The sequence below is a fragment of the Python bivittatus genome, unplaced genomic scaffold, assembly GCF_059951505.1.
Source record: "Python bivittatus isolate LINGU-HERP-01145 unplaced genomic scaffold, Pbiv_v1 ctg000110_np1212, whole genome shotgun sequence".
Lineage (NCBI taxonomy): Eukaryota > Metazoa > Chordata > Lepidosauria > Squamata > Pythonidae > Python > Python bivittatus.
The window spans coordinates 556,958-577,999 of NW_028277045.1; the positions used below are offsets into that span (position 1 = coordinate 556,958).

General features: G+C 43.4%; 1 protein-coding gene across 2 annotated transcripts in view; it reads left to right on the forward strand.

Moving 5' to 3' along the window:
- The window catches only part of NOS1 (nitric oxide synthase 1), a 140,524-nt gene that overhangs the window by 116,434 nt on the left and 3,048 nt on the right, over window positions 1-21,042 (forward strand). For both annotated transcript variants that reach the window (XM_088136638.1, XM_007423536.3), the window contains exons 12-28: window positions 352-546; window positions 2,793-2,878; window positions 3,653-3,797; window positions 4,397-4,501; window positions 6,257-6,315; window positions 8,028-8,144; window positions 8,792-8,966; window positions 9,871-10,009; window positions 10,852-10,930; window positions 11,702-11,895; window positions 13,174-13,343; window positions 14,598-14,808; window positions 15,995-16,082; window positions 17,719-17,840; window positions 18,473-18,621; window positions 19,126-19,320; window positions 19,789-19,907. In XM_088136638.1, coding sequence (XP_087992764.1) covers window positions 352-546; window positions 2,793-2,878; window positions 3,653-3,797; window positions 4,397-4,501; window positions 6,257-6,315; window positions 8,028-8,144; window positions 8,792-8,966; window positions 9,871-10,009; window positions 10,852-10,930; window positions 11,702-11,895; window positions 13,174-13,343; window positions 14,598-14,808; window positions 15,995-16,082; window positions 17,719-17,840; window positions 18,473-18,621; window positions 19,126-19,320; window positions 19,789-19,907 — 2,348 coding nt within the window. The remainder of the gene's footprint in view (window positions 1-351; window positions 547-2,792; window positions 2,879-3,652; window positions 3,798-4,396; window positions 4,502-6,256; window positions 6,316-8,027; window positions 8,145-8,791; window positions 8,967-9,870; window positions 10,010-10,851; window positions 10,931-11,701; window positions 11,896-13,173; window positions 13,344-14,597; window positions 14,809-15,994; window positions 16,083-17,718; window positions 17,841-18,472; window positions 18,622-19,125; window positions 19,321-19,788; window positions 19,908-21,042) is intronic.

Sequence of the window (21,042 nt, forward strand, 5' to 3'; positions counted from 1 at the left end):
GGGGCTGATCTTTGCATGGAGTCCTCCCTTATGATACCTCAATGCATTTCTCCATCCTTCTTTATTATATAGCTGCCCATCTCTGTAACAAAATATGACCAATGAAGAAGAAATTTGTTTCTTGCTTGGAGCTGAGCTTGTATTGTTTTCTGTTTGGTATTCTTTTCTTTGAGACGAGGGAAAACACCAGGGACTGGGGCTTTTAGCAAAATAGACTAGGCTAAAAGGAACTGTCAGTTCTGGTTCAAGGGCTTGGGGAAACCAGCCGTGGAGTAACATATTGCATGAACTAAGCCCTAAGATGATACATTTGTTTGGATGTAGTTTGTTATTACCTCCTTCCTTCTACAGAGCGACAAGGTGACGATTGTGGATCATCACTCGGCCACCGAGTCTTTCATCAAACACATGGAGAATGAGTACCGTTGCCGGGGAGGTTGTCCAGCTGACTGGGTATGGATTGTCCCGCCCATGTCTGGAAGCATCACCCCTGTCTTCCACCAGGAAATGCTCAACTACCGACTTACACCATCCTTTGAGTACCAGGTACCATTTCCTGACTTGACCCTTCAGCTCAGATTTCAATTGATGTTTGGGGATGGAGAAGTAAATCAAAGAGGTTAATTGGGATCATCCATGGTGGTAATGACCTTTTGGATGCAACCACCTCCCATGTTCTTGTGGCTCTGCAGATCTTGTTTTGTGGAAAAGATGCAAATGAGTTTTGTATGTAACCTAAACCTGATGTTATTGTTGTTAGCTACCCAGAGTCACTTGCTTGAGATAGGTGACCACATACATTGACTGAATAAATAAACAATATTTGCATTCCCAGGATAGGGAGGGCTAAATTAGCTTGAGATATGGAATCTGCTGCCCTCCGGATGTGGCTGTACAACAGCTCACAGCAACAGAGTATCCTCTCCAATGGTGATCACATCTGGAAAGCCAGGGACATAGCAGTGAAAATGGGGTAAATGGGGTAAAGTGCAAAATGGGGTAACGTGCAAAAGAGACAGTTCAGGGCAGCTAGACTCTCAACAAGGAGTAAAAAGATCAGCAGATGTTTTGTTCATTGGCTAAAATATGATTGACCTAGCCCTGCCTTGCTTCCTGATTCTTCTTAGGTCTTGCAATAAATAAGGATTTTGAGAGTAAGCTCAAGTGTCCTCAGACACAGAGTTATATGTTCTGTTGGCGTGGAGGACAGAGGGAATGGCCTTGAAGGATGGGAGGAAAAGCCACTACCAAGACAATGGTCAGATTAGAGGGGCTTGAGCCCAGGCCAAGAAATAACATGAGAAAACATCTCAGACAAACCCCTCCTTAGTTCACATGAAGATAAAGTGAGGGAGGGGGAAGCATATTCAGACTTGCAAAATTCTGTTGCTATAGCTGGTACAATCTAAGTAGTCCTGACCTATATGGCATTGGTTTCTTCAACCCCTACCTTGTTGTGTTGACAGCTGGTCAGCTGGTGTGTAGAAGAAGAGATCATATAATAGCCCCTGCAAGAAGAGTGGAGAAAGCAAGACGAGAGAAAGCTCAGGAGGAGAGCACTGACGGGAGGGGAACTGACAGGTTTCCTAACAGGAAACTGAAATTACTAGGGAAAACCGCAATTAATAACTGAAATGGTCACAGAAGGCTCTTCCTGCTGGCAGAGACAAAAATTATCCAGGAAATTGATATAGGCTAATGGGAATTGCCCTTAATTATTGTGAGAGCTGTTGTTGTTGTTGAGCTGTGGAAAGGCAGGAAGGGAATGTGTGTCTGCCTCATTTTAAAGTCATGTTTTTGCCTGGAGAAGTCAGTTTGATACTATTCCGTACTCTTCCCACAATTTTGCAGAGCCTGTGGGGTCTTGGAAAAGGTCCACAAGCCTCCTGCTTCCCTGGAGGACCCCCTTTCAAGCCCCCCAGACTTGCCAACCAGTCTTCTTCCAGCACATAAAGGAGCCAGCTTCATATAAGCGAGCTATTTCCTGCAAGAAGCATTTTCGCCCCCATGCTGTTGACCAGAATACTGAAGTTGCACAAATATTGTGCCAATTAAGGGTACATTTGCAGGAAAGGGAGAGCAATTTACGTAACAATTATATACAATTCAGAGGTTGAAATAGTTGTCTGGTTGAGACTCCTGATGATCGATGGCATGTTGAGATCGAAAGGAACATTTTTCAGATCGTTGAATACTCAACGGCAAATTAGTATCTTTCAAAATCTTGTAATATCAGCCTTTTTGCAATTACAGAAGTATACACTATCTATCCATGTCCTTTATCCTCCTGTTAATGTCCCAGTTTGTTTATAGAGCCAGGTACTTTGAAAATATCCAGCGTTGTAATTTTCCAAGCATTCCTACTGCTTTCTGTTGATCTCATGCAACCGAAATGTGAAATGCTGAAAACTCAAGATAATAATGACCTAGAGAGGTTGAGATGGTGACAATCCTTTGTGAATTCTGGAAGTGAGCATGGGACTCATTTTCATTTGTCTAGGCTGCAACACTTTCTCCTGTCTCCCAAGGTCATTCCCACATACCATTACACTTAGCTTATGGTAAGAACTTAATTAGTTCATGATTCAGCATACTGTGTGACCCCAGAAAAGGAGTTAATTCAGTAAGGCCAGATTAAGCCTGGTGTGGCAACACAGGATACGATTTAGCATTCAACTCCTGATCAATACACAAGAAAGCTAGTGAAGCTACATCTGGACATGGTAAAGTCTTGACTTCATCCTTAGACTCAATTCTTCTCTTTCAATTGGGGTTCTTTTCTCTCCTTCCAGCCTGACCCTTGGAACACACATATCTGGAAAGGTGTAAATGGCACTCCCACCAAGAAGAGAGCGATTGGCTTTAAAAAACTAGCTAAGTACGTATTCAGCCACACCATTACATTTCCCAGTATATAACATCGTTTTAGATGCACCGTTAAAACTTTAAGCGTCATACCAGCAGTGCACATCCCAAGGACAACATCCAGTGGTGGAGTACCTTGAGTTTAATCTGACAGAAGAGGGGAAAAAATGTAACTACAAAGGCTGTGCAAAGATTGAACTTGAAGCTCATTCAATCAAATCATCCCATCAAGTGATTCAGTGCATCGAATTGTGTGCTCCCAAGCCAGTTTGATAATTTGATGCATGTGTGCAAGCTTGCTTTTTTCTGAATCACATCTTCGGTTCAGATGGATTTGATTCATTGAATCAATGATTTGAATAAGCTCAAAGATTTGATTTGGACTGTGTGTGATTCACCAACTCCAATCAAATTTATAGATAGCAATTATTAGAACAGCATTTAATTAATTTAGCCCAAATTGAATTAAACTGTCATTCAAACTGAAGTTTTGTTCTAGCCCCATCTACTTTTTGGTCCTGACTCCACCTACTTTCAGCATCGTTGTTGTGACCTGATATTCAGGTCAAAAGATGGTTTGATCCTTGACCCAAAATACATGTGTATCTATACTTCCTCATTGTTAAATATACCCTCACACGCTTCTATTATATATTGTCAGAAGCAAACTCTAACTTGTAACCACGGCCAGAAAAATCTTGACAGCAAACGTGGAAAGGGACGTGAAGGAATGCTTAGGAGATCTTTCCGAAGCAATGAATTTGTTCTCTTTCCACCTCGCACTTAGAGCTGTGAAGTTCTCTGCGAAGTTGATGGGACAGGCAATGGCGAAGAGGGTCAAAGCAACCATCCTGTATGCCACAGAAACAGGGAAGTCCCAGGTCTATGCAAAAACCCTGTGTGAAATCTTCAAGCACGCCTTTGATGCCAAGGTAAGCACCTAGGTTTGCTTGGGAGACCACAGGAGATGGTGTGAATGGGCCAGCAGACTCTATCTTTCCAATCAAGTCAAGCTGCGCTGGTTCCTATGTGGTTGCCATGCACAACTCTCATAGACTAGCCTTGAAAATCCCCACATTGTGTTTGGTAGCACGCAGCTTTGCAGAAGAGGTCAGTGAATAGCCTCCTCTTGCAACTCCTCAGAGGTGAAGTTTCTTACTTATTTTTTCATTTGGCAAAAGAAAAGGATACACGTGCAAATGATGCTTTTAAAAAATAGTCATTTGAATCCTAGGAAAAGGGGAAGTGACTGGGAGCAGAACAGGAGCGTGATCTGCTGGCCACGTAGCTCTGTATAGTTGACTGTGAGGCTGTGGGTTCCCTTATGCCAACTTCTTTTTAATAATATACTTCAACCTGGCAGCCCTCTCTTAGCGGTTTTGCCTTTTGTCCCTGGAGCTTTTAGAGCCCCAAGGACTCCTGAGAAGAAAAAGCAAACCGTCCAACCATTGCACACAAATGTGCATATGCGCAGTTACCGTTTGTAGCTTTCAAGCTTGCTCTTCTGAAACGACTGGTTTTATCTTTCCAGGTGATGTCAATGGATGAGTATGATACTGTTCACCTGGAACATGAAACCCTAGTTCTGGTGGTCACGAGCACCTTTGGCAACGGAGACCCTCCTGAGAATGGAGAGGTAGGAAGGGAGGTTGGCTCACCCTTGGCAACTAGTTGTACTACACGCGGCAATCCAGTTGAGTCTGCTCAACTTCTACCTGCAGATCCCAGAGACTGAACTTGGGATCTTCAGCCCACCAAGCAAGCGCTCTACCACTAGGGTGGCCAGTTGTTGTTGTTGTGGTTCAGTTGTTAAGTCGTGTCCGACTCTTCATGACCCCATGAACCCTATCGCGCCAGGCCTTCCTGTCCTTCACAGCCTCCCTGAGCTTGCTCAGTTTCATGCTCATTGCTTCAGTGATGCTATCTAACCATCTCATCCTCTGCCGTCCTCTTCTCCTTTTGCCTTCAATCTTTCCCAGCATCAGGGTCTTCTCAGGGTGGCCAGAACCAGCTGCAAACATTTGGACGACCACTAGATAGCAGCAAAGCAGGTTTATGGCGGCAAACCAAGTCTCTTTACTGCCCTCAAGTGGTTGTCTGGATTTGCAACTCCAATGGTAGTGCTGTCTACTACTGAGGTTTTTTCTGGAGCTATGGGGAGACTTTCAGAAACAAAATAGATGCCTTAAACCTTTAAAAATCCCCTCCAATATGGCTCACATTAGCTCCTGGCTCTTCCCACATGGACTGAGGCCCTTGATGTGCTGCAGAAGCTTCCAATCGAAGGAAGTTGCATATCCCAATGCTAAGCTCTGGCCATTCCCCTGAACAAGGAAATTTGCATGCTATCCTTTACTGATCTCTTATGAGGGCTGGAGCTAGCAAGGCAGAAAACAAGGGACCGGACAGGACTGCTGGGTCAACACAGACCAGGGTCAACCAACTGGCTAGTGTGAGAAACAGACCATGAGCAGTCCTTTACAACAAAAAGTTGGGAGAAAGAAAACATCCCCTAAATCTTAGGGCATGCATGCATGTAGAACTAAATTCTTAGCTTCTGCAGATGCTGATCTTCCTTGCCCTAAGGTTGTTTGTGTCTGCAGAAAGTATCTTATCTGTACAGATTGGTTCTTGGTCTTCTTGAGAAAGTGCTGAGTTCCTAGAGAATGAGTTATGGCAGTGGCTGGAGGCGAACTCAGATAGTTAGACCATCCCTTCACCAGCTGTTTTTGCACAAGCCACTTCATTTTGTTACTGAGCTGACCTAATTTCTAGGTTTATGCAATATATTTAGCCAGCAACTAACCCAATGAGCTGAATTGGCAAAACACACTGAGTTTCACATGCATGCACACTAAGCTAGCTTAGGATGTGCTAATGGCATCTCGTGGTTTAGGTCAGTATTTCTCAACCTTGGCAGCTTTAAGATGGGTGGACTTCAACTCCCAGAATTCCCCAGCCAGCCATGCTGGCTGGGGAATTCTGGGAGTTGAAGTCCACCCATCTTAAAGCTGCCAAGGTTGAGAAACACTGATATATGGTAAGTACATTGAAAATAATTTGCATGATGTTCTTTGGACTTCCCACAACTGCAAATCCAGCTGGTCTCTCCTAAATTCATTAAAAGAACCTGTCGTTTTTCAGACCTGACCCCCCAAAAAATTCTTGCAGCTGCTTTAAGAGTTGTTTTAATTTTAATTCAATTAACTTTAGTTTCTTAAAACAGCCACTTTTCAGGCTGCTGCGAAAGCCGTAGAAATGACAGGATGTTTTGATGAACAGCAGGAAGATGCCGAGCTCACAACTGCGTGAAGCCTGCTACACCTTTTCTAAATTATTTTCGTGGTGCATCTCACGTGGTGCAAATCTTTGGTCTTTCTTTCATCCCCAGAAATTTGGGTGTGCCTTGATGGAGATGAAGAATCCCAACTCCGGCTTGGAAGAAAACAGGTAAGGGTGACCCGGCCAGGTTGCTTCATAGAATTCCTTTGCAACTTGGAACAGTTTCTTTGATTTTTCTTGCTTCCTTCCTACGTGCTGGCCCAGGGAGAGGCTGTCAGAGGACAGTCAGCTCCCATCCATTTGCAGATTTCCTGGATGAATAGAAGACTTTGACGTACCTCTCCTTTTGGCAGATAAAGATCCTAAAATAACTCTTTTCTAAGTTTCACCAGGAGACTCGCTAAGTTTGTAATTGCAGCTTGTGGAACGGGGGGCTTTGCTAATAGCGAAGGAGATTAAGCCCCATCACACTCCTTTTTATTACGTGCATTAAACTGCCTATTGTCTGGGGCTCATTAGAAGAAGCAGCAATTTGCAAAATAATAAGTTGCGATGTGCAGAAACAACGGAGATTACAGCAAGATTTCTCTGCTTTTAGGGATAGGCGAAGGCTGACTAAATTGGGATTTGGCAACTGGAAATTCCAGCTCCCCTCCACCACCACCCCCAAAAAAAACTACTTTCCTGATTCCAGGAAACAGACACGTATCTTCCTAACCCAGATCTAAGATCCATCTAGTTCAGCTTCTTGGTTTAAGGGAAACTGTTGCTGGTCAACTCTTAATGCTTGTAATTGTGTGGACAGCAGTAGGGAAAAATGGGAGAATTCACTTAGCCACAGAGTTGTAATTTCAACAGAAAATGAGCATTACATTTCTCTTCTGGAATACCCTCTCTTCTCTCTGTTGCTGCACTCACACCGCAACTCTTTCCCTGATTAAACATTTTTGGGGATTTCCAAATTACATTGAACCATAAATTAACGGGGTTCCTACAACATGCTAAATGCAGAAAAACTACCCCAGCTTATCGTGCTGTGCAAATCCAGCCATTAAGTCCTTTTGTGAGGGTAGTAAAAATGTGCAAACATATCCTATAAATTGCTTTTTTTAAAAAGCTTCATAATTACATCGATCTGCCACCAGATGTCAGGTTTATACCACATTTCTTTGACCAGTTTCTTGGGTCAATTCCTTACACTCATTTTAGAGGCAAAATGATTTCTCTCCCTTTCCCCTTTTTAAAAATTATTACTCTATTTTGCTGCCTTTTCTTTTTAAAAAAATCCTAAGATATCATTGACAATTTATGATGATTTTGCTTTTAATTGTTTTAGTGGGCCTCGTGGCCTTAGAATTTGGACAGGATAGGACTATTTTAAATAATTGAAATAATTTTTATTATTTTTAAATAAATTTTAAAAATGTAAATATTTTAAATAAAAATTAGAGCATTCTTACACATACCTACTCAGAAGCAAGTCCCATTGAGTTCAAGGATGCTTACCTCCAGATAAGCAGACGTAGCAGTCCCCAGAGACTTCCACATTGTAATTGTTAATGTGGCAAAAGGGATAAATTATTAAAATCATGACTGGAGAGTAATAACCTTAACCTTAAGTGGTTTTGACTGAGTCTAAATCTCAGCGAATAGATCAAATTTAGCTTTTTCCTGGTTCCACCTGCAGGCAGGTGCTGGTGTGATGCTCCAAGATGAGTTCTGCACCCCAAGGATATAAGATGGTGAAATCAGATTTAGTCAGGAAATCATAAAATAGGGGAGAATTGCTACATTTTCCTATGAGTTCAGAGCCTCTTGCAAATGCTTTAAAAAAAAAATTTTCAATGCCCGGTTGCTTTAATTCTCCATCCTGTTTGCAGAAGCTACAAAGTACGCTTCAACAGTGTCTCCTCATATTCGGATGCTCGGAAATCTTCTATCGATGGACCCGAAGCCAGGGACAACTTTGAGAGTACTGGTCCTCTGGCCAACGTCAGGTGAGCAGAGAAGCTGTGAGTGGCTGCAGAAATCCAGCCTCTTGAGCAAACTGGGGGTGAAGGAGAACAGGCCAATTCAGATGTTCACCCACAATCTTTCAAATGTGGTGGTCTTGGAGGCAAGGATGACATTACAAATAGTCTTCAACTTACAACCACTCATTTAATGACTGTTCGAAGTTACAACAGCACTGAAAAAAGTGACTTATGACCAGTCCTTGCACTTATGACCATTGCAGCATCCCCATGGTCACGTGATCAGAATTCGGGCCCTTGGCAACTGGCATGTATTTATGATGGTTGCAGCATCCCAGGATCACATGATCGCCATTTGTAACCTTCCCAGGGGGCTTCCAACAAGCAAAGTCAATGGGGGAAGCCGGATTTGCTTAACAACTGTGTGGTTCACTTAATGACCACAATTATTTGCTTAATGACTGTGGCAAAAAAGGTTGTAAAATCAGGTGCAACTCACTTAATGACCACATTACTTAGTGACAGAAGTTCCAGTCTCAATTGTGGTCATAAGTCGAGGACTACCTGTAGTTTGGCTTTGGAGGCAAACTGTGTTCTTCCTGCCTCCACGCTGGCTCTGCTTGGATTCCAGAGGCTTGCTATCATTTCTGCATCGGCTTGCTTCTTTGCAGGTTCTCTGTCTTTGGGTTGGGCTCACGGGCTTACCCTCACTTCTGCGCCTTTGCCCGTGCGGTGGACACGCTCCTGGAAGAGCTGGGAGGGGAACGCATCCTGAGGATGGGCGAGGGGGATGAACTGTGTGGTCAGGAGGAATCCTTCAGAACATGGGCCAAGAAAGTTTTCAAGGTAACCTACACTTATCTGATGTTACTTGTTTTTATATCTTGGAGAGGAGAGGCTTTGAAGAGAGTGTATCAGCCTCTGCGCGACACAGTCACCAAGTGTCACCTTGGTCAGCAGCTTCCTAAACAAGCATGGAAGAAAATCGACTGTGTGTGTTTCAAAAGCAGGGAGAGGTTTTGTGCATGTTTGCAGATTCAGGGGGGTTTAGGGCACACTTTCCCGTGGAAAAGCAAAAATACGGAGGATACACGTGCTCAAACCCTGTTGAACAAATAAAGAGCCTTGCTCAGTCAGTCTGCTGGGATGAAGCAAAGACATTTTCCAATCCCCTGCCTTGGAAAATGCCATTTTTACTCCAGAGGAAGATGTCTCAATTTAAGGGAATCCCCCAAAGAGGAAAAGTACACAGGAAAAAAGTAAAAACCATCGCTCGCTGTCCCTTTCTTTTCAACGGGGGTCGCCAGCTCTGAAACTGCCCCTGTGTGCATATGTGCATATGTACTCTGGCCAGACACCCTGTTTGAAAAAAGGGGCAGACCCAGGACAAATATACAGTCAGGCCTGGAGTACTCCGCATTTCTATGTGCAGGAGCGAAACAAATGAATAGAGACCTCTGGGTGAGTGGCCAGCACAAGGAAATCTGTGCATGCTTACTCTGTAGGAAACCCCACTGAGTTCAGGGATTCTTACTCCCAGGTAAGTTTCATCCCTGTTCTGCCAGTTGATTAACCTCGTTCTCTCTCATTCCACATGCGGAGAGGCTGAGCATCAGCAAAGGGACCTCTGGGGATTCTCCAACACTTGGGATTCCTCATTTTTCTGAGTCCTCCTTTGTGGGGGGGCCTGGTGGGATACTTCTCCCCCCCTCTTCTTGGCTTTGCCTTGAGTGCTTGGTGTGTCCTGCAGGCAGCATGTGACGTGTTCTGTGTGGGAGATGACGTCAACATCGAAAAAGCCAATAATTCTCTCATCAGCAACGACCGAAGCTGGAAGAGAAGCAAGTTCCGGCTGACCTATGTTGCTGAGGCCCCAGAGCTGACCCAAGGTATTGTTGTGGGCTTCCCCAAGTTGCTGTCTTCCAGATGCCATCATTCTGAGGCAGCAGTGCCATTCCTCCCATTAGGCAAAAGGAACATGTGGGGATCCTTTCTTCTCTTGCTCCATCATTTCTCCAGCGTCTGCAGATCCCTTAGCTTCTCCCACTTCCATTGAATCCCAGTGGAGGACATTGTGAGGAAACCTCTCTCTCTTGTTCCCAGATTGGGTACTGTGGGCAGTCAGGGAAGGTGGCGTGATGGAAGGGCGTGAAGCAGAAAATAACACCGCTGGCGATAACCCCTTCCACCCACCATCAAGTCAGCCTCCAAGCCAAAAGATCTTAGAAAGACATTTCTGCAGATAAGATGGAGAAACAGACATCTGTTTTTTCAAGGGAGGGAAACCTGGGGAAAGATTGAAGGACAAGTTTCAGCTGAGTCTTAGTTGGACTGCCTGGGTTGCTTTTTTTAATGGTTGTATTCACTCTTGCAGTGATTCCCGCTCTTTCCAAAAGGTGCTTTGGAGCCCACAAGGCATGAACAAAGCGGCGATTCCTTAAAGAAGTTGTGCAACTCTGAGAAAGAAAGTTGTGGACGAATGCTCCACACATCTCCTTGGGCTCTGAAGCACCTTTTTGGAAGCCCAAATGAGGCACAGCTACAGCACTGACAATGGGGCAGGTTTTGATGATCGCCAGGTAGGAGAGGATTGGGCGCAAGCAACATCTGGGCATTTGCTGTCCTCCCCCTTGTATCAGGCTGGGGTCTCTTCACCTCAGGAAGCCTTTAGAAATTGTCTGATAGTGGTCTACTGTGCTCCTGTTACTTATGAATGCCCTTTCCTTCTCAGGTTTATACAGCATTCACAAAAAACGAGTCTATGCTGCTCGGCTTCTGGCACGTCAGAATCTTCAAAGCCCAAACTCCAGGTAGGAGTTGTGGGAGGAGATCTACCTCAAAAAGGGCATAAGAAGAGCTTTGCAAGGACTCCTACATCCTGCTTTCAAAAGTGGCCAATTGGAAGCTCACCAGTGGGGCACAAAAACTATAGCCTGTGTCCTTATTGTTCCCAGCCACGGGTGTGCAGTGATGCCCTGACCTCTGAATATGAAGATAATGTTTAGCCATCATTAGATGTAGGCCTGGCTCAAGCAAAAGATGGATTGGTACAGATCAGAGATCCCTGTCACAGATACGCCATCCCGTTCATGGGACATGGCAGCCAGTGGTGTTCTGAAAGTAATGTTAGAGTCCAGATTTATTGGTCTTCCTTGAGGCAGCTTTTTAAGGTATGAAAGCATATTGCTCACATTTCAAGATGTGGAAAACTAGCTTTGCTTGCTTGGATGGCCTTCTATGAACCAAGCCATTGTAATGGTCTGTGGGAATGACCTTGGGAGACAGAGGGAAGAGCTGCAGACTAGGCCATGGACAGATAAGCGGTAGTTGAGCCTGCAGAAGGAATGGGGGCATGGGAAACGTCTCAGGAGGGACCCTCCCTAGTTTCTTGGACTGTAAAGGCAAGCAAGGAGAGCTGTACTTTCTGACTTGCAAGAGTGTTGTCAGCCTTGCAAGGTAGTCCAGCCAAGAAGCACACCCAGAGGTACTAACTCTAACTTTATTGTAAGGTTACAGTAACAAAATCTTGCAGGTGTCTGCACCCAGAAATTTTGTGCGCTCTGAACCTTCCCTTGTTTCAGCCGCTCCACAATCTTCTTGCGGCTTCACACCAACGGGCAGCAAGGGTTGCGTTACCTGCCCGGAGATCATCTTGGAGTATTTCCGGGGAACCATGAAGATTTAGTTAACACCTTGATTGAAAGGCTGGAAGATGCTCCTCCCACCAACCAGCTAGTGAAAGTGGAACTTTTGGAAGAGAGAACGACAGCTTTAGGTGGGAGCTGTTGTTTCATTCTTCTTTTTTTCTTTTTTTGACAAGTAAAAAATTAGAATTACAATTTAAAAAAAAGAAGAAAGGAAAGCAGTACAAAAATAAGTAACAAATAATCAGTCTGGAAGAGTTGCCTCATGTTTTGCTAACATTAAAATTAATTTATCTTACACATGGTAAAGTCTACCATTCCAAATGATAGAAATGATATTGCCCAATTATTACAGAATGGGACTTTGTTTAGTTCACATATAATCCACACAGAAATTATCACTTATGCCTCATTATTTTAAATTTTTAAAAACAGACTTAACTTTTAAAAATAAATTAATGATGTAAATTCTACACTTAAGGAAAATGTTTTGTTTTCCCATTCATTTTCTCTTTACAAAGTGTCTTTGATGTGGATTTATTTGTTATTAATCTATGTTTTTTGTTATTTTTTCTCCAGTACCTTAAGTGGAAACATGCCAGTTTCTTACTACTTATAGCTCAAGTGTTTTCCATTTAGTTTTATAACATTTCCAAGCTTTCTATATAAAGATCTGCTAGATAGGAGATGCATAGCATTATAATCAGCCAACATTTTTGTAGCCAATATGTCCTGTGCCTCTAAGATGAAACCTTAGAATATGTCTTCCAGAGTCATTTTACAAGGAATTGTGCTCCCAACTAATTCAACCCTTAATAGATAGACTGGACTGGCCATTCAGATCACTGGTAATTTAGAATTTTTCCTAAAAAATAAGCACACTGAAATCACCTATATAATAGCTAAAATCTGTACCCAAGTCATAAGGTTTCGTTTTGTTGAGACTCAACAACAGAAGCAGGCAACTCAATTATTGAGATGTTATTGTATTCTCAGTTTGTATCTGGTTGTTTTAATTTTTATGATTTGGACTTGGACTATAATAAAATGTTTGATGCATAAGAGGCACAGGCATATTTTAGAAGCAATTCTAAAAGGCAGGTAACTCTCCTCAGTTTTAATAGGAGACCTGGCTCCTTTCATTCCCTCTACCACTTCAGTGATTTCCATCTGAACAGCCCAGAATTGGTCAACCTATGAGCTTTCTGAATAGAGGCCAGTAGTAGGGAATATCTGTAGCTCAGGATTCAACTGTTGGGTTCTTGGTGGTGTCTGGGTTTGGTTGTTTTCCTGCAGATCTTTTTTTACCATGCTAGATAACATCATCAGTGCATAGAGAGCTCTCGAACATGTGAGCCCTTCAAAGCAGAACCTAACGTGAACTTGTGACATGGGGTTTGAACCTGCAGGTGTCATCAGCAACTGGACAGATGAGGACCGCCTTCCTTCTTGTACCATCTTCCAGGCATTCAAATATTATCTGGACATCACCACCCCTCCCACGCCAATTCTGCTGCAGCAGTTTGCCTTACTGGCCACCAACGAGAAAGAGAAGAAGCGGCTCCAAGTTCTTAGCATGGTAAGAAGGTGGTGGAAGGATGAATGATGGAACGTAGACATTGAGAAGTGTCAATTGTAATGTTTAAGCCTTATTATTACTATTATTATTGTTATTACTATTATTATTATTAATTATGCTCTGCATAATTATGCCGTCTTCTCTGACCTGTCTCCAGCCAGGTGGACACATTGTAAAAGGTGATTCCATTCCCTGGATCATGCCATTTCTCCTGGAATAATTTGTCTTCACCCAATTTAGTGACTGAGGGAATCCATTTTCTAAGTTTACAGTGAAGCCTTGATTGAATGGACTAATTATGGGAGTGGGTGACATTTATGAATGCCCATAAATTAGAGAGTAGCATGCCTGGTTATGTCATTCATGCGATGACATCATCAAACAAATGATACCATTTGCATAATGGAATCATTATGCAAATGGAATAGATTGGTGTAAATGGTTAAATTGATGCAAGTGGCATACATTTTGACATAATTGTGTAACCTGTGTCCTTTGCATCATGAGGTCATGATGCAAATCTCAGCAGAATTTTTTTCCATTATATTAAGGTGTAATAAATTGAGGTTTCACTTACATCAAACTCGAAGCTAACCAAACAGCCCGTGCACCTACTTTGTCACTCAGCATTTTGTGCAAACCCAGACCCTGATTATAGGGTATATTGTATAGGGCTGCTGGAACGTCTCTGTCTGGGGTGGGGTCCAGAATGGTACGTGTGGGGCAGACACGCAAGATGCTTTACCCGTTGTCTCAAAACTCAAAGTGTGTGTGGTATGCACATAATATTCCTGGCTGACCTGCCCAGTTGGGTTGCTGATTGTTGTCCTGTGTGCAAAGCCACCCCCCAGATGGAGGGGTCATCCACAGAATTACGGATTCACCATTTTGACTTTTCAGTACTGACATTTTTGTCGGGCACCTGTTTTTATGAAGCCCCCCTTCCATATCCTGAATGCAAGTCCGTGATGTGGGAATGGAGCCGAGATGGGTGGCTTTAAAAGAGGATTAGACAGATTCATAGAGGATGAAGCTGGATATTGGAACACCATTCTTTTTCTTTCAGAGGTAGCACATTGTTGTTATGGTTGCATCCTTTCTAGACCAGAAGATGCCTCTTGCTGATCCCTTTGGGAAGACCTTGTCGAACTCGATAAGCTGTCAGTCTGAGCCATACAGCTTGGCCGTTCTCTCAGAAAATCAAGCCCCAGTTTTTGCCTGGACCTAAACTAACTGCCTTCTCCTTCCATACAGGGCCTTCAGGATTATGAGGAATGGAAATGGTCCAAAAACCCCACCATGGTAGAAGTGCTGCAAGAATTCCCATCAGTCCAGATGCCTTCCACCTTCCTGCTAACCCAGCTCCCTTTGCTTCAACCTCGTTACTACTCCATTAGCTCCTCTCCTGACATGTACCCGGATGAGGTCCACCTCACAGTGGCGGTGGTGTCCTATCACACCAGAGGTAAACCGTATTACGGATGGCCCGGGAAGCAGAGTCAGGTCCAAACAAAGCAGGCCGAGCCCCAAATTAACAAAACTGTCTTGGCCTGATGATTATAGAGCCTCTTTTGAGAGCTGAATTTAGCAATGCACTAAGCTGGATGGATCTGCAAAACAAATGGCTGGTTATTTCTGTTCAGAAACATATGGTAGGGAACCTAAGGCACATTCAAACAAAGCAGCACCATGGAGAGCTCCAAATGGACAGATTGGTGTCTCCTGCTAGGTCCTATTCCTCTGATCTTTGTGTGAAAGACTTTTGAGGAAAAATCTCTGGGATGTTCACTGAGCCCTGGTGTTGTCCTCATCAACACTCTTTGTTCCTTAGCCTCTGTCACCAAGCCCAAGGTCACCATTGTGGTCCAGGATAATGGCGCAATCTTGCCAAGCACATTGTCCTCAGCAGAGACTAGCTCTTTGATTTCAAATGCAAAGATGAAAGCATATGACAAGCAAGGCTGTGAGTGGAGCCATGTCTGGCCTCAAATTTGACAGGAAGCCTCTGGTGGACAGCAACCAGGAGACCAAAGGAAGAAACGTTATCCAAACAGATCTGCTTGATAGACCCAAGTAGCTGATATTGCAGTAATAATGAAGATAATTTGTTTCAGTGCAGACAACGATATGTATCTGGGTTGTGCATTGCTTCATATTTGAGTCTAAAAGGGTCCTTTGGAGCACAGGGAGTAGGTGATACAAATGCAATACCTGTGTGCAACTTCATAATGCAACTCTATCTTTTCCTAGAATTGTGCTGTAGCTGTGACAGGTAGCCCCATAGTCTTTGGAGCAGAAAGATGCAGCTGCTTTAAGAAGTTGCAGGCAGGTGGTTCACTTACACTCCCTACACACTCCAAAGCATGGAACTGAATATTAAGTATCACAGTACCTTAATATATAGTACTTAGGAGATTTTGTTTACAAATACTATAAATATAGTATTTATACACTTTATGAGCCTATTGATAATGCCCCTAGTACCACTGTCTAGAGTGTTTGTAGGTTATATCCCTAAATCCACCTTCAGCATTAGAAAGTTGAAATCAGAAGAGTGAGGTTTTTTTTTTAAATGATAGATCAATTTTGATCATATGCATGTTTTAGAATCTATCTAAATATTATCCAACATCTTTTGCATCTTTTCCTAGATGGGGAAGGTCCAATTCACCATGGAGTATGTTCTTCCTGGTTCAACCAGATACAGGAGGATGAAGTGGTACCGTGTTTTGTTAGAGGGTAAGATGGGGAAAAGTGGAGATTCAAAAACAAAATTAGACCATTTGGGTTTCAGTCTGTTTTTAATCTTGCTGAAGTTTCCAGACACATCATATTATGTGTTGATCACATCATCAGGAGTCAGTTAACCCCTTATTTAGCCTTTGGCTGAAAACTCCCAGATGTTGTCTTGGTCAGATTAGAATCTGCATTACAGACGAGAATGATCCTCAAGCAAACCATTTGTTGCCCTCTGCACTGCAAATAACTGAACCTTCAAAAAAGATTCAGACCCAACAGGATGACCAGAGGATTAGAAATCATTCATTCATTCATTCATTCATTCATTCATTCATTCATTCATTCATTCATTCATTCATTCAATTTATATAGTCACCCATCTCAGACCAGTGACTCTGAATGGCTAACGGTAATAAAAACAATCAAGCAATTAAAACAATACAGAAAATTAAATATAAATACAGCCAAGAGATCTTTAAAAATCGTCGGTGTCAGCACAACCATGAAACGGGGCCCTTCACACAGGTCTTCAAGGCCTTCTGAACAGCCAAAAGGGTCAGGGCCCTCCTAAACTCAGGAGGGAGGATGTTCTATATCCTTCGAAGAGGGATTGGAGGAATTGGGTATGTTTAGCCTTGAAAAGGATGTTATTGCGTTTTGAGGTTTGGTTATTTTTTTCGGTGAATTATTCTGTTTTATTTTTGTGTCATTTTTAAGCAGCTCCTAGCCCTCTTCCAGTACCTATAAAGGTGCCACAAGTGGGCACAAGGGTACATAATAATGGTCTTAAATTACAAAGGCAGATTTTGGCTGTACGTTAGGAAGTTTTGACAGTGGAACCAATTCCCTAGGGATACTGGGAGCTCCCTTTCCCCGGGTGCGTTCATGCAATGATTGGATGGCTATTAAACGGTTTACTTTGGATTAAAATAGAATAGCCGCTTCCGGATTCTCTAAAGCCCATAAAACTGGACTGATTTAGGATTGTAATCTCATGCACGGCTATGTGGGAGTAAACTCCACTGCGCACAGCAAGACTCCTAAGAAAAGCATACATAGATTTTCAGTTACTCTGAACGAAACAAGATCCCAAATGATCTTGGGATTTTTGTGCAACTAGATCCCACAAGACAGCCAGTTTGGAGGAGACCGGGAGACCAGGAGTTCTAGTCCTGCCTTGGGTACGAAGCCAGCTGGGAGACCCTGGGCCAGTCCCTCTCTCTCAGCCCTGGGAAGAAGAAGGCCAGGGCAAACCACTTCTGAAAAATTTGTCAAGAAAACTGCAGGGACTAGTCCAGGCAATCGCCAAGAATCAACAATGACTTTCCTTTGTTGTATTTCTTCAACTTGTTTTTCTTAGAGCAAAAAAGGTTCCAAAACCTTCCAAAAAGGTTGCCAAGAAAACTGCAGGGACTTGCCAGGCAGTCTCCAGGAGTCAAGACTGACTTGAAGGCACCTCCCCGCCCCCCAAAAAAGATCCCACAGACTGGAACATAGTTTTCCTCTAATCTTCTCAGCAGCGCCAAGCGGAAGCATTTTCTCTCTCCAGAGTAGTCTACCTTTCATGACTTCCTGATGCAGGAAGATGGAAGCAAAGTTGTGTGATGACAGTGAAACTCCTCTTATCTTTCTCCAGAGCGCCTGGATTTCACATGCCGCAAGATCCCCAGGTCCCCTGTGTTCTGATTGGCCCTGGGACTGGAATTGCACCTTTTCGGAGCTTCTGGCAACAGCGGCTCTTTGATCTCAAATATAAAGGTTGGTCTGGTCTTGGGGAAGTGGGGGGGGATAGTCATGCAAAAGTAGCAAATGATTCTAATTTCAGGGGGGGGATATATTCTGGCACACATCTGCTCCGCGATCAGTTAGCTAAAAGAGCGATCCTCTTTGGATCTCTCTTTCTTCTTTGTGTGTGATTCTGGAGCATAATCTGAAGAGTGTTTGGATCTGATTTTAGTTGTTGTATCTCATGGATAAAGACCTGTGTACTGCCAGGAAAGATTGATCATTGGGGTTCTCCAGAACATTAGTTGAGTTTGTATAACATGGTAGGCTAAGCTAAAATGAGATTTGATAGCTTGTAGGTCACAGTGTTGTGGGAACCCAACTATTGCCTTAACAGTTTTTATAAACCTGGTTATCACTGTGAGCTGTAACCTGATTTATTTGTTCAGGCAACATACGTGATATGAGGTAGCTATTGTGTTTTGTTAACCTGGGTTTAGAGGACTGTATGAACCAAGCCAGCGTGGAATCAATATACCGACTGGGTTAGATGGTCATCTCTTTAACCCTTCATGGTAAAAATGTGGACTTGGTTCTTATCTATGCCACTGGGATGACTGGTAGGAAAAAAAACCCTTCTTCTCCCAATCTCCCCTTCTCACTAGGGCTGAATCCGTGTCCCATGACACTGGTCTTTGGTTGCCGACAGTCCAAGATTGATCACATTTACAAAGATGAGACGTTGCTGGCCAAGAGCAATGGGGTCTTCAAAGAGCTGTTCACAGCCTATTCTCGTGAACCAGATAAACCAAAGGTAATTCACCCCACCTTGTCCGCAGCCCACCCCAAGCAGATTCCCCTGACGATTCCCTAAGGGAATATTGAACCTGTCTTCTTAAAATAAAGAATGCCACCATATACTTGGAATGGTGGTATTGCCAGAGGGACCTTCTTTTAGAAATCAGCCACTTGCTTCCCACATCTGGCGAACAAATTCATCTGGGGAAGCAATGTAATTTCTCTACTCAGCTGCTTTTGTATGTTCTCGACTTAGTAAGATGGCAGAAGGAATAATACTTGTCAAATTCTCTCCCCCTGAAATTGACCCTCTGTTTCAGGCGGCTAAAATTGAGCCTGTCCACCACCCCCACCCCAAATGGAACTGTCCTATGAAATTCCAGGCAGTTCATACTTCCCAGTAAGCTATAAAAAGCTTTTTTTGCTTCCCTACTAATACAGCAGACACTGTGGCCCAAGGGCCACCACCTATCCTCTTTCCCAATGTGCTACAAAATTCTTCTCTTTTTCCTTTTTATAGAAATACGTGCAGGACATCCTGCAGGAGCAATTGGCCAGCTTACTCTACAAAGCCCTGAAGGAGGAGGGTGGCCATGTCTATGTGTGTGGTGATGTCACCATGGCTGGAGATGTTCTCAAGACCATCCAAAGTATTGTTAGGGAGCAGGGGAAGCTGACCGCAGAGGAAGGCGTCGCGTTCATCAGCAAGCTGAGGGTGAGCTGCTGTTCCCATTGCGTGTAGCAACCTTCTCCATCTACCAGAGGCAGGGTCTTGCCTTCCAAAAGCTAACCATCAAATATTTCATACGTGCGGTTACAGCAGTGGAAGTAGAGGGAAATGGAAACAGGGTAAAATAAAGGTTAAAAATGGGAGAGTGTTTGCATACCTTCTTCTCTTTTTTTTCCCAATCTCTCTCTTGCACTCTGCAGAAATGTAATTGAGCATAGATTTTCTGTCTTCCTTGTAGGAGGAGAGCCATGTTAGCCTATAGTGGCCAAATATCAGGAGGAGTCTGGTAGCACCTTTCTAGGCGAACAATTTTTATTTAAGGGTCTAAGCTTTGGTGAGCTCTAGCCTTTGGCCTTAATAAAACTTGTTAGTCAGAAAAGGTGCTACCAGACCTTTCCTGATTTCTGTCCTCCTTGTCTCTCTCTCAATTCACACACACACATCATTTTGCAGGACGACAACCGATACCACGAAGACATATTTGGAGTCACTTTACGCACATACGAAGTGACCAACCGCCTCCGATCCGAGTCAATTGCGCAGATTGAGGAAAGCAAGAAAGACACAGATGAGTGAGTGCCTTTTTAGCTTTTCTGAAACGTTCCTTCTAACTTGGGCTTCTGTTTCCCCAAAACATGTGAGGTGGAAAACTGAAAACCTTTAATAGTTTGGAGGGATCTGCAGTGAAGGGAGAGGCTGCTCAATTGAGTTTCAAGGGGAAAGTAGGTGGGCTGATCTTTAAAAAAAAATCTCCTGCATTTTTTCTTCTGCCAGATCTCATTGACTTTGATGAAAGAAGTTTTGCTTTAGAAATTATTCCAAGGGAGAAGAGAATTTTGGAGACATTCTCTTGAGTGTGGTGTTCTTGCTCTTACATTGTGATAAGGTGACCAATGAAAGTGTGTGAATGTCCTGTTTTTCGTTGTCCAATCCTCTCTTCAGCGGTCTATGACCTCCCAGCCTTCCCACGCTTCAGTTACATCCCAAGGAAGACATCTGGAGGGAACTCCTACCTCAAGGTCCCTACAGGAGCTACATTCAGGGCTAGTAATGGATGGAAAAGTCCTATTTCTTCTGGAGGAGAATTCTTCTGCCCACAGATTTGGTGGAGAAATTCAGCTGTGTCCCACCTGTAGTTTGAACATTCCTAGCATGACAGAATATTTGACCTTGCTGGCCAGATCCAGATTCTCTTTGTATGCAGTTTGTCAAAAAGCAAGGGTAAGAAACACCCCTGACATTGCAAGCTCTTGGTTCAAAGTGTAAGCTGCAAGCAGTAAGGCTACAGACTAAACCAAGAGCCATGCTAAGGAAATGAAGCATGATGGGATGTGTAGTAGGCCCTAGTAATGCACAGGAGGAAACCAGTTTGTTGCAAAAAAGACACCTCAACCCAGGAAAGGGGGGAAGCAAGAGAAAGAGACTCAGAGTGTTTCTGCCACAATACACTATATATATATAAATTGACCTTGAGAATTTCTTGAGCAAACTTTCAAGATTAGTTCAGTACCTTATCCTACTAGCAATAAAGATCTTTGCTAGTGGCTAGAAATACAGGTGGTTCTTGTTTGCTGAGTTTACCAGTCTTGCAAGGCTTGACATGGACAAACATGCTGTTTGGCTGGCAGAAAGGACACTTAGCTTCATCAGGATATGTTTAAAAAACCCCAAAATATTAAATTGACTTGATTTGGTGTAAATATAATT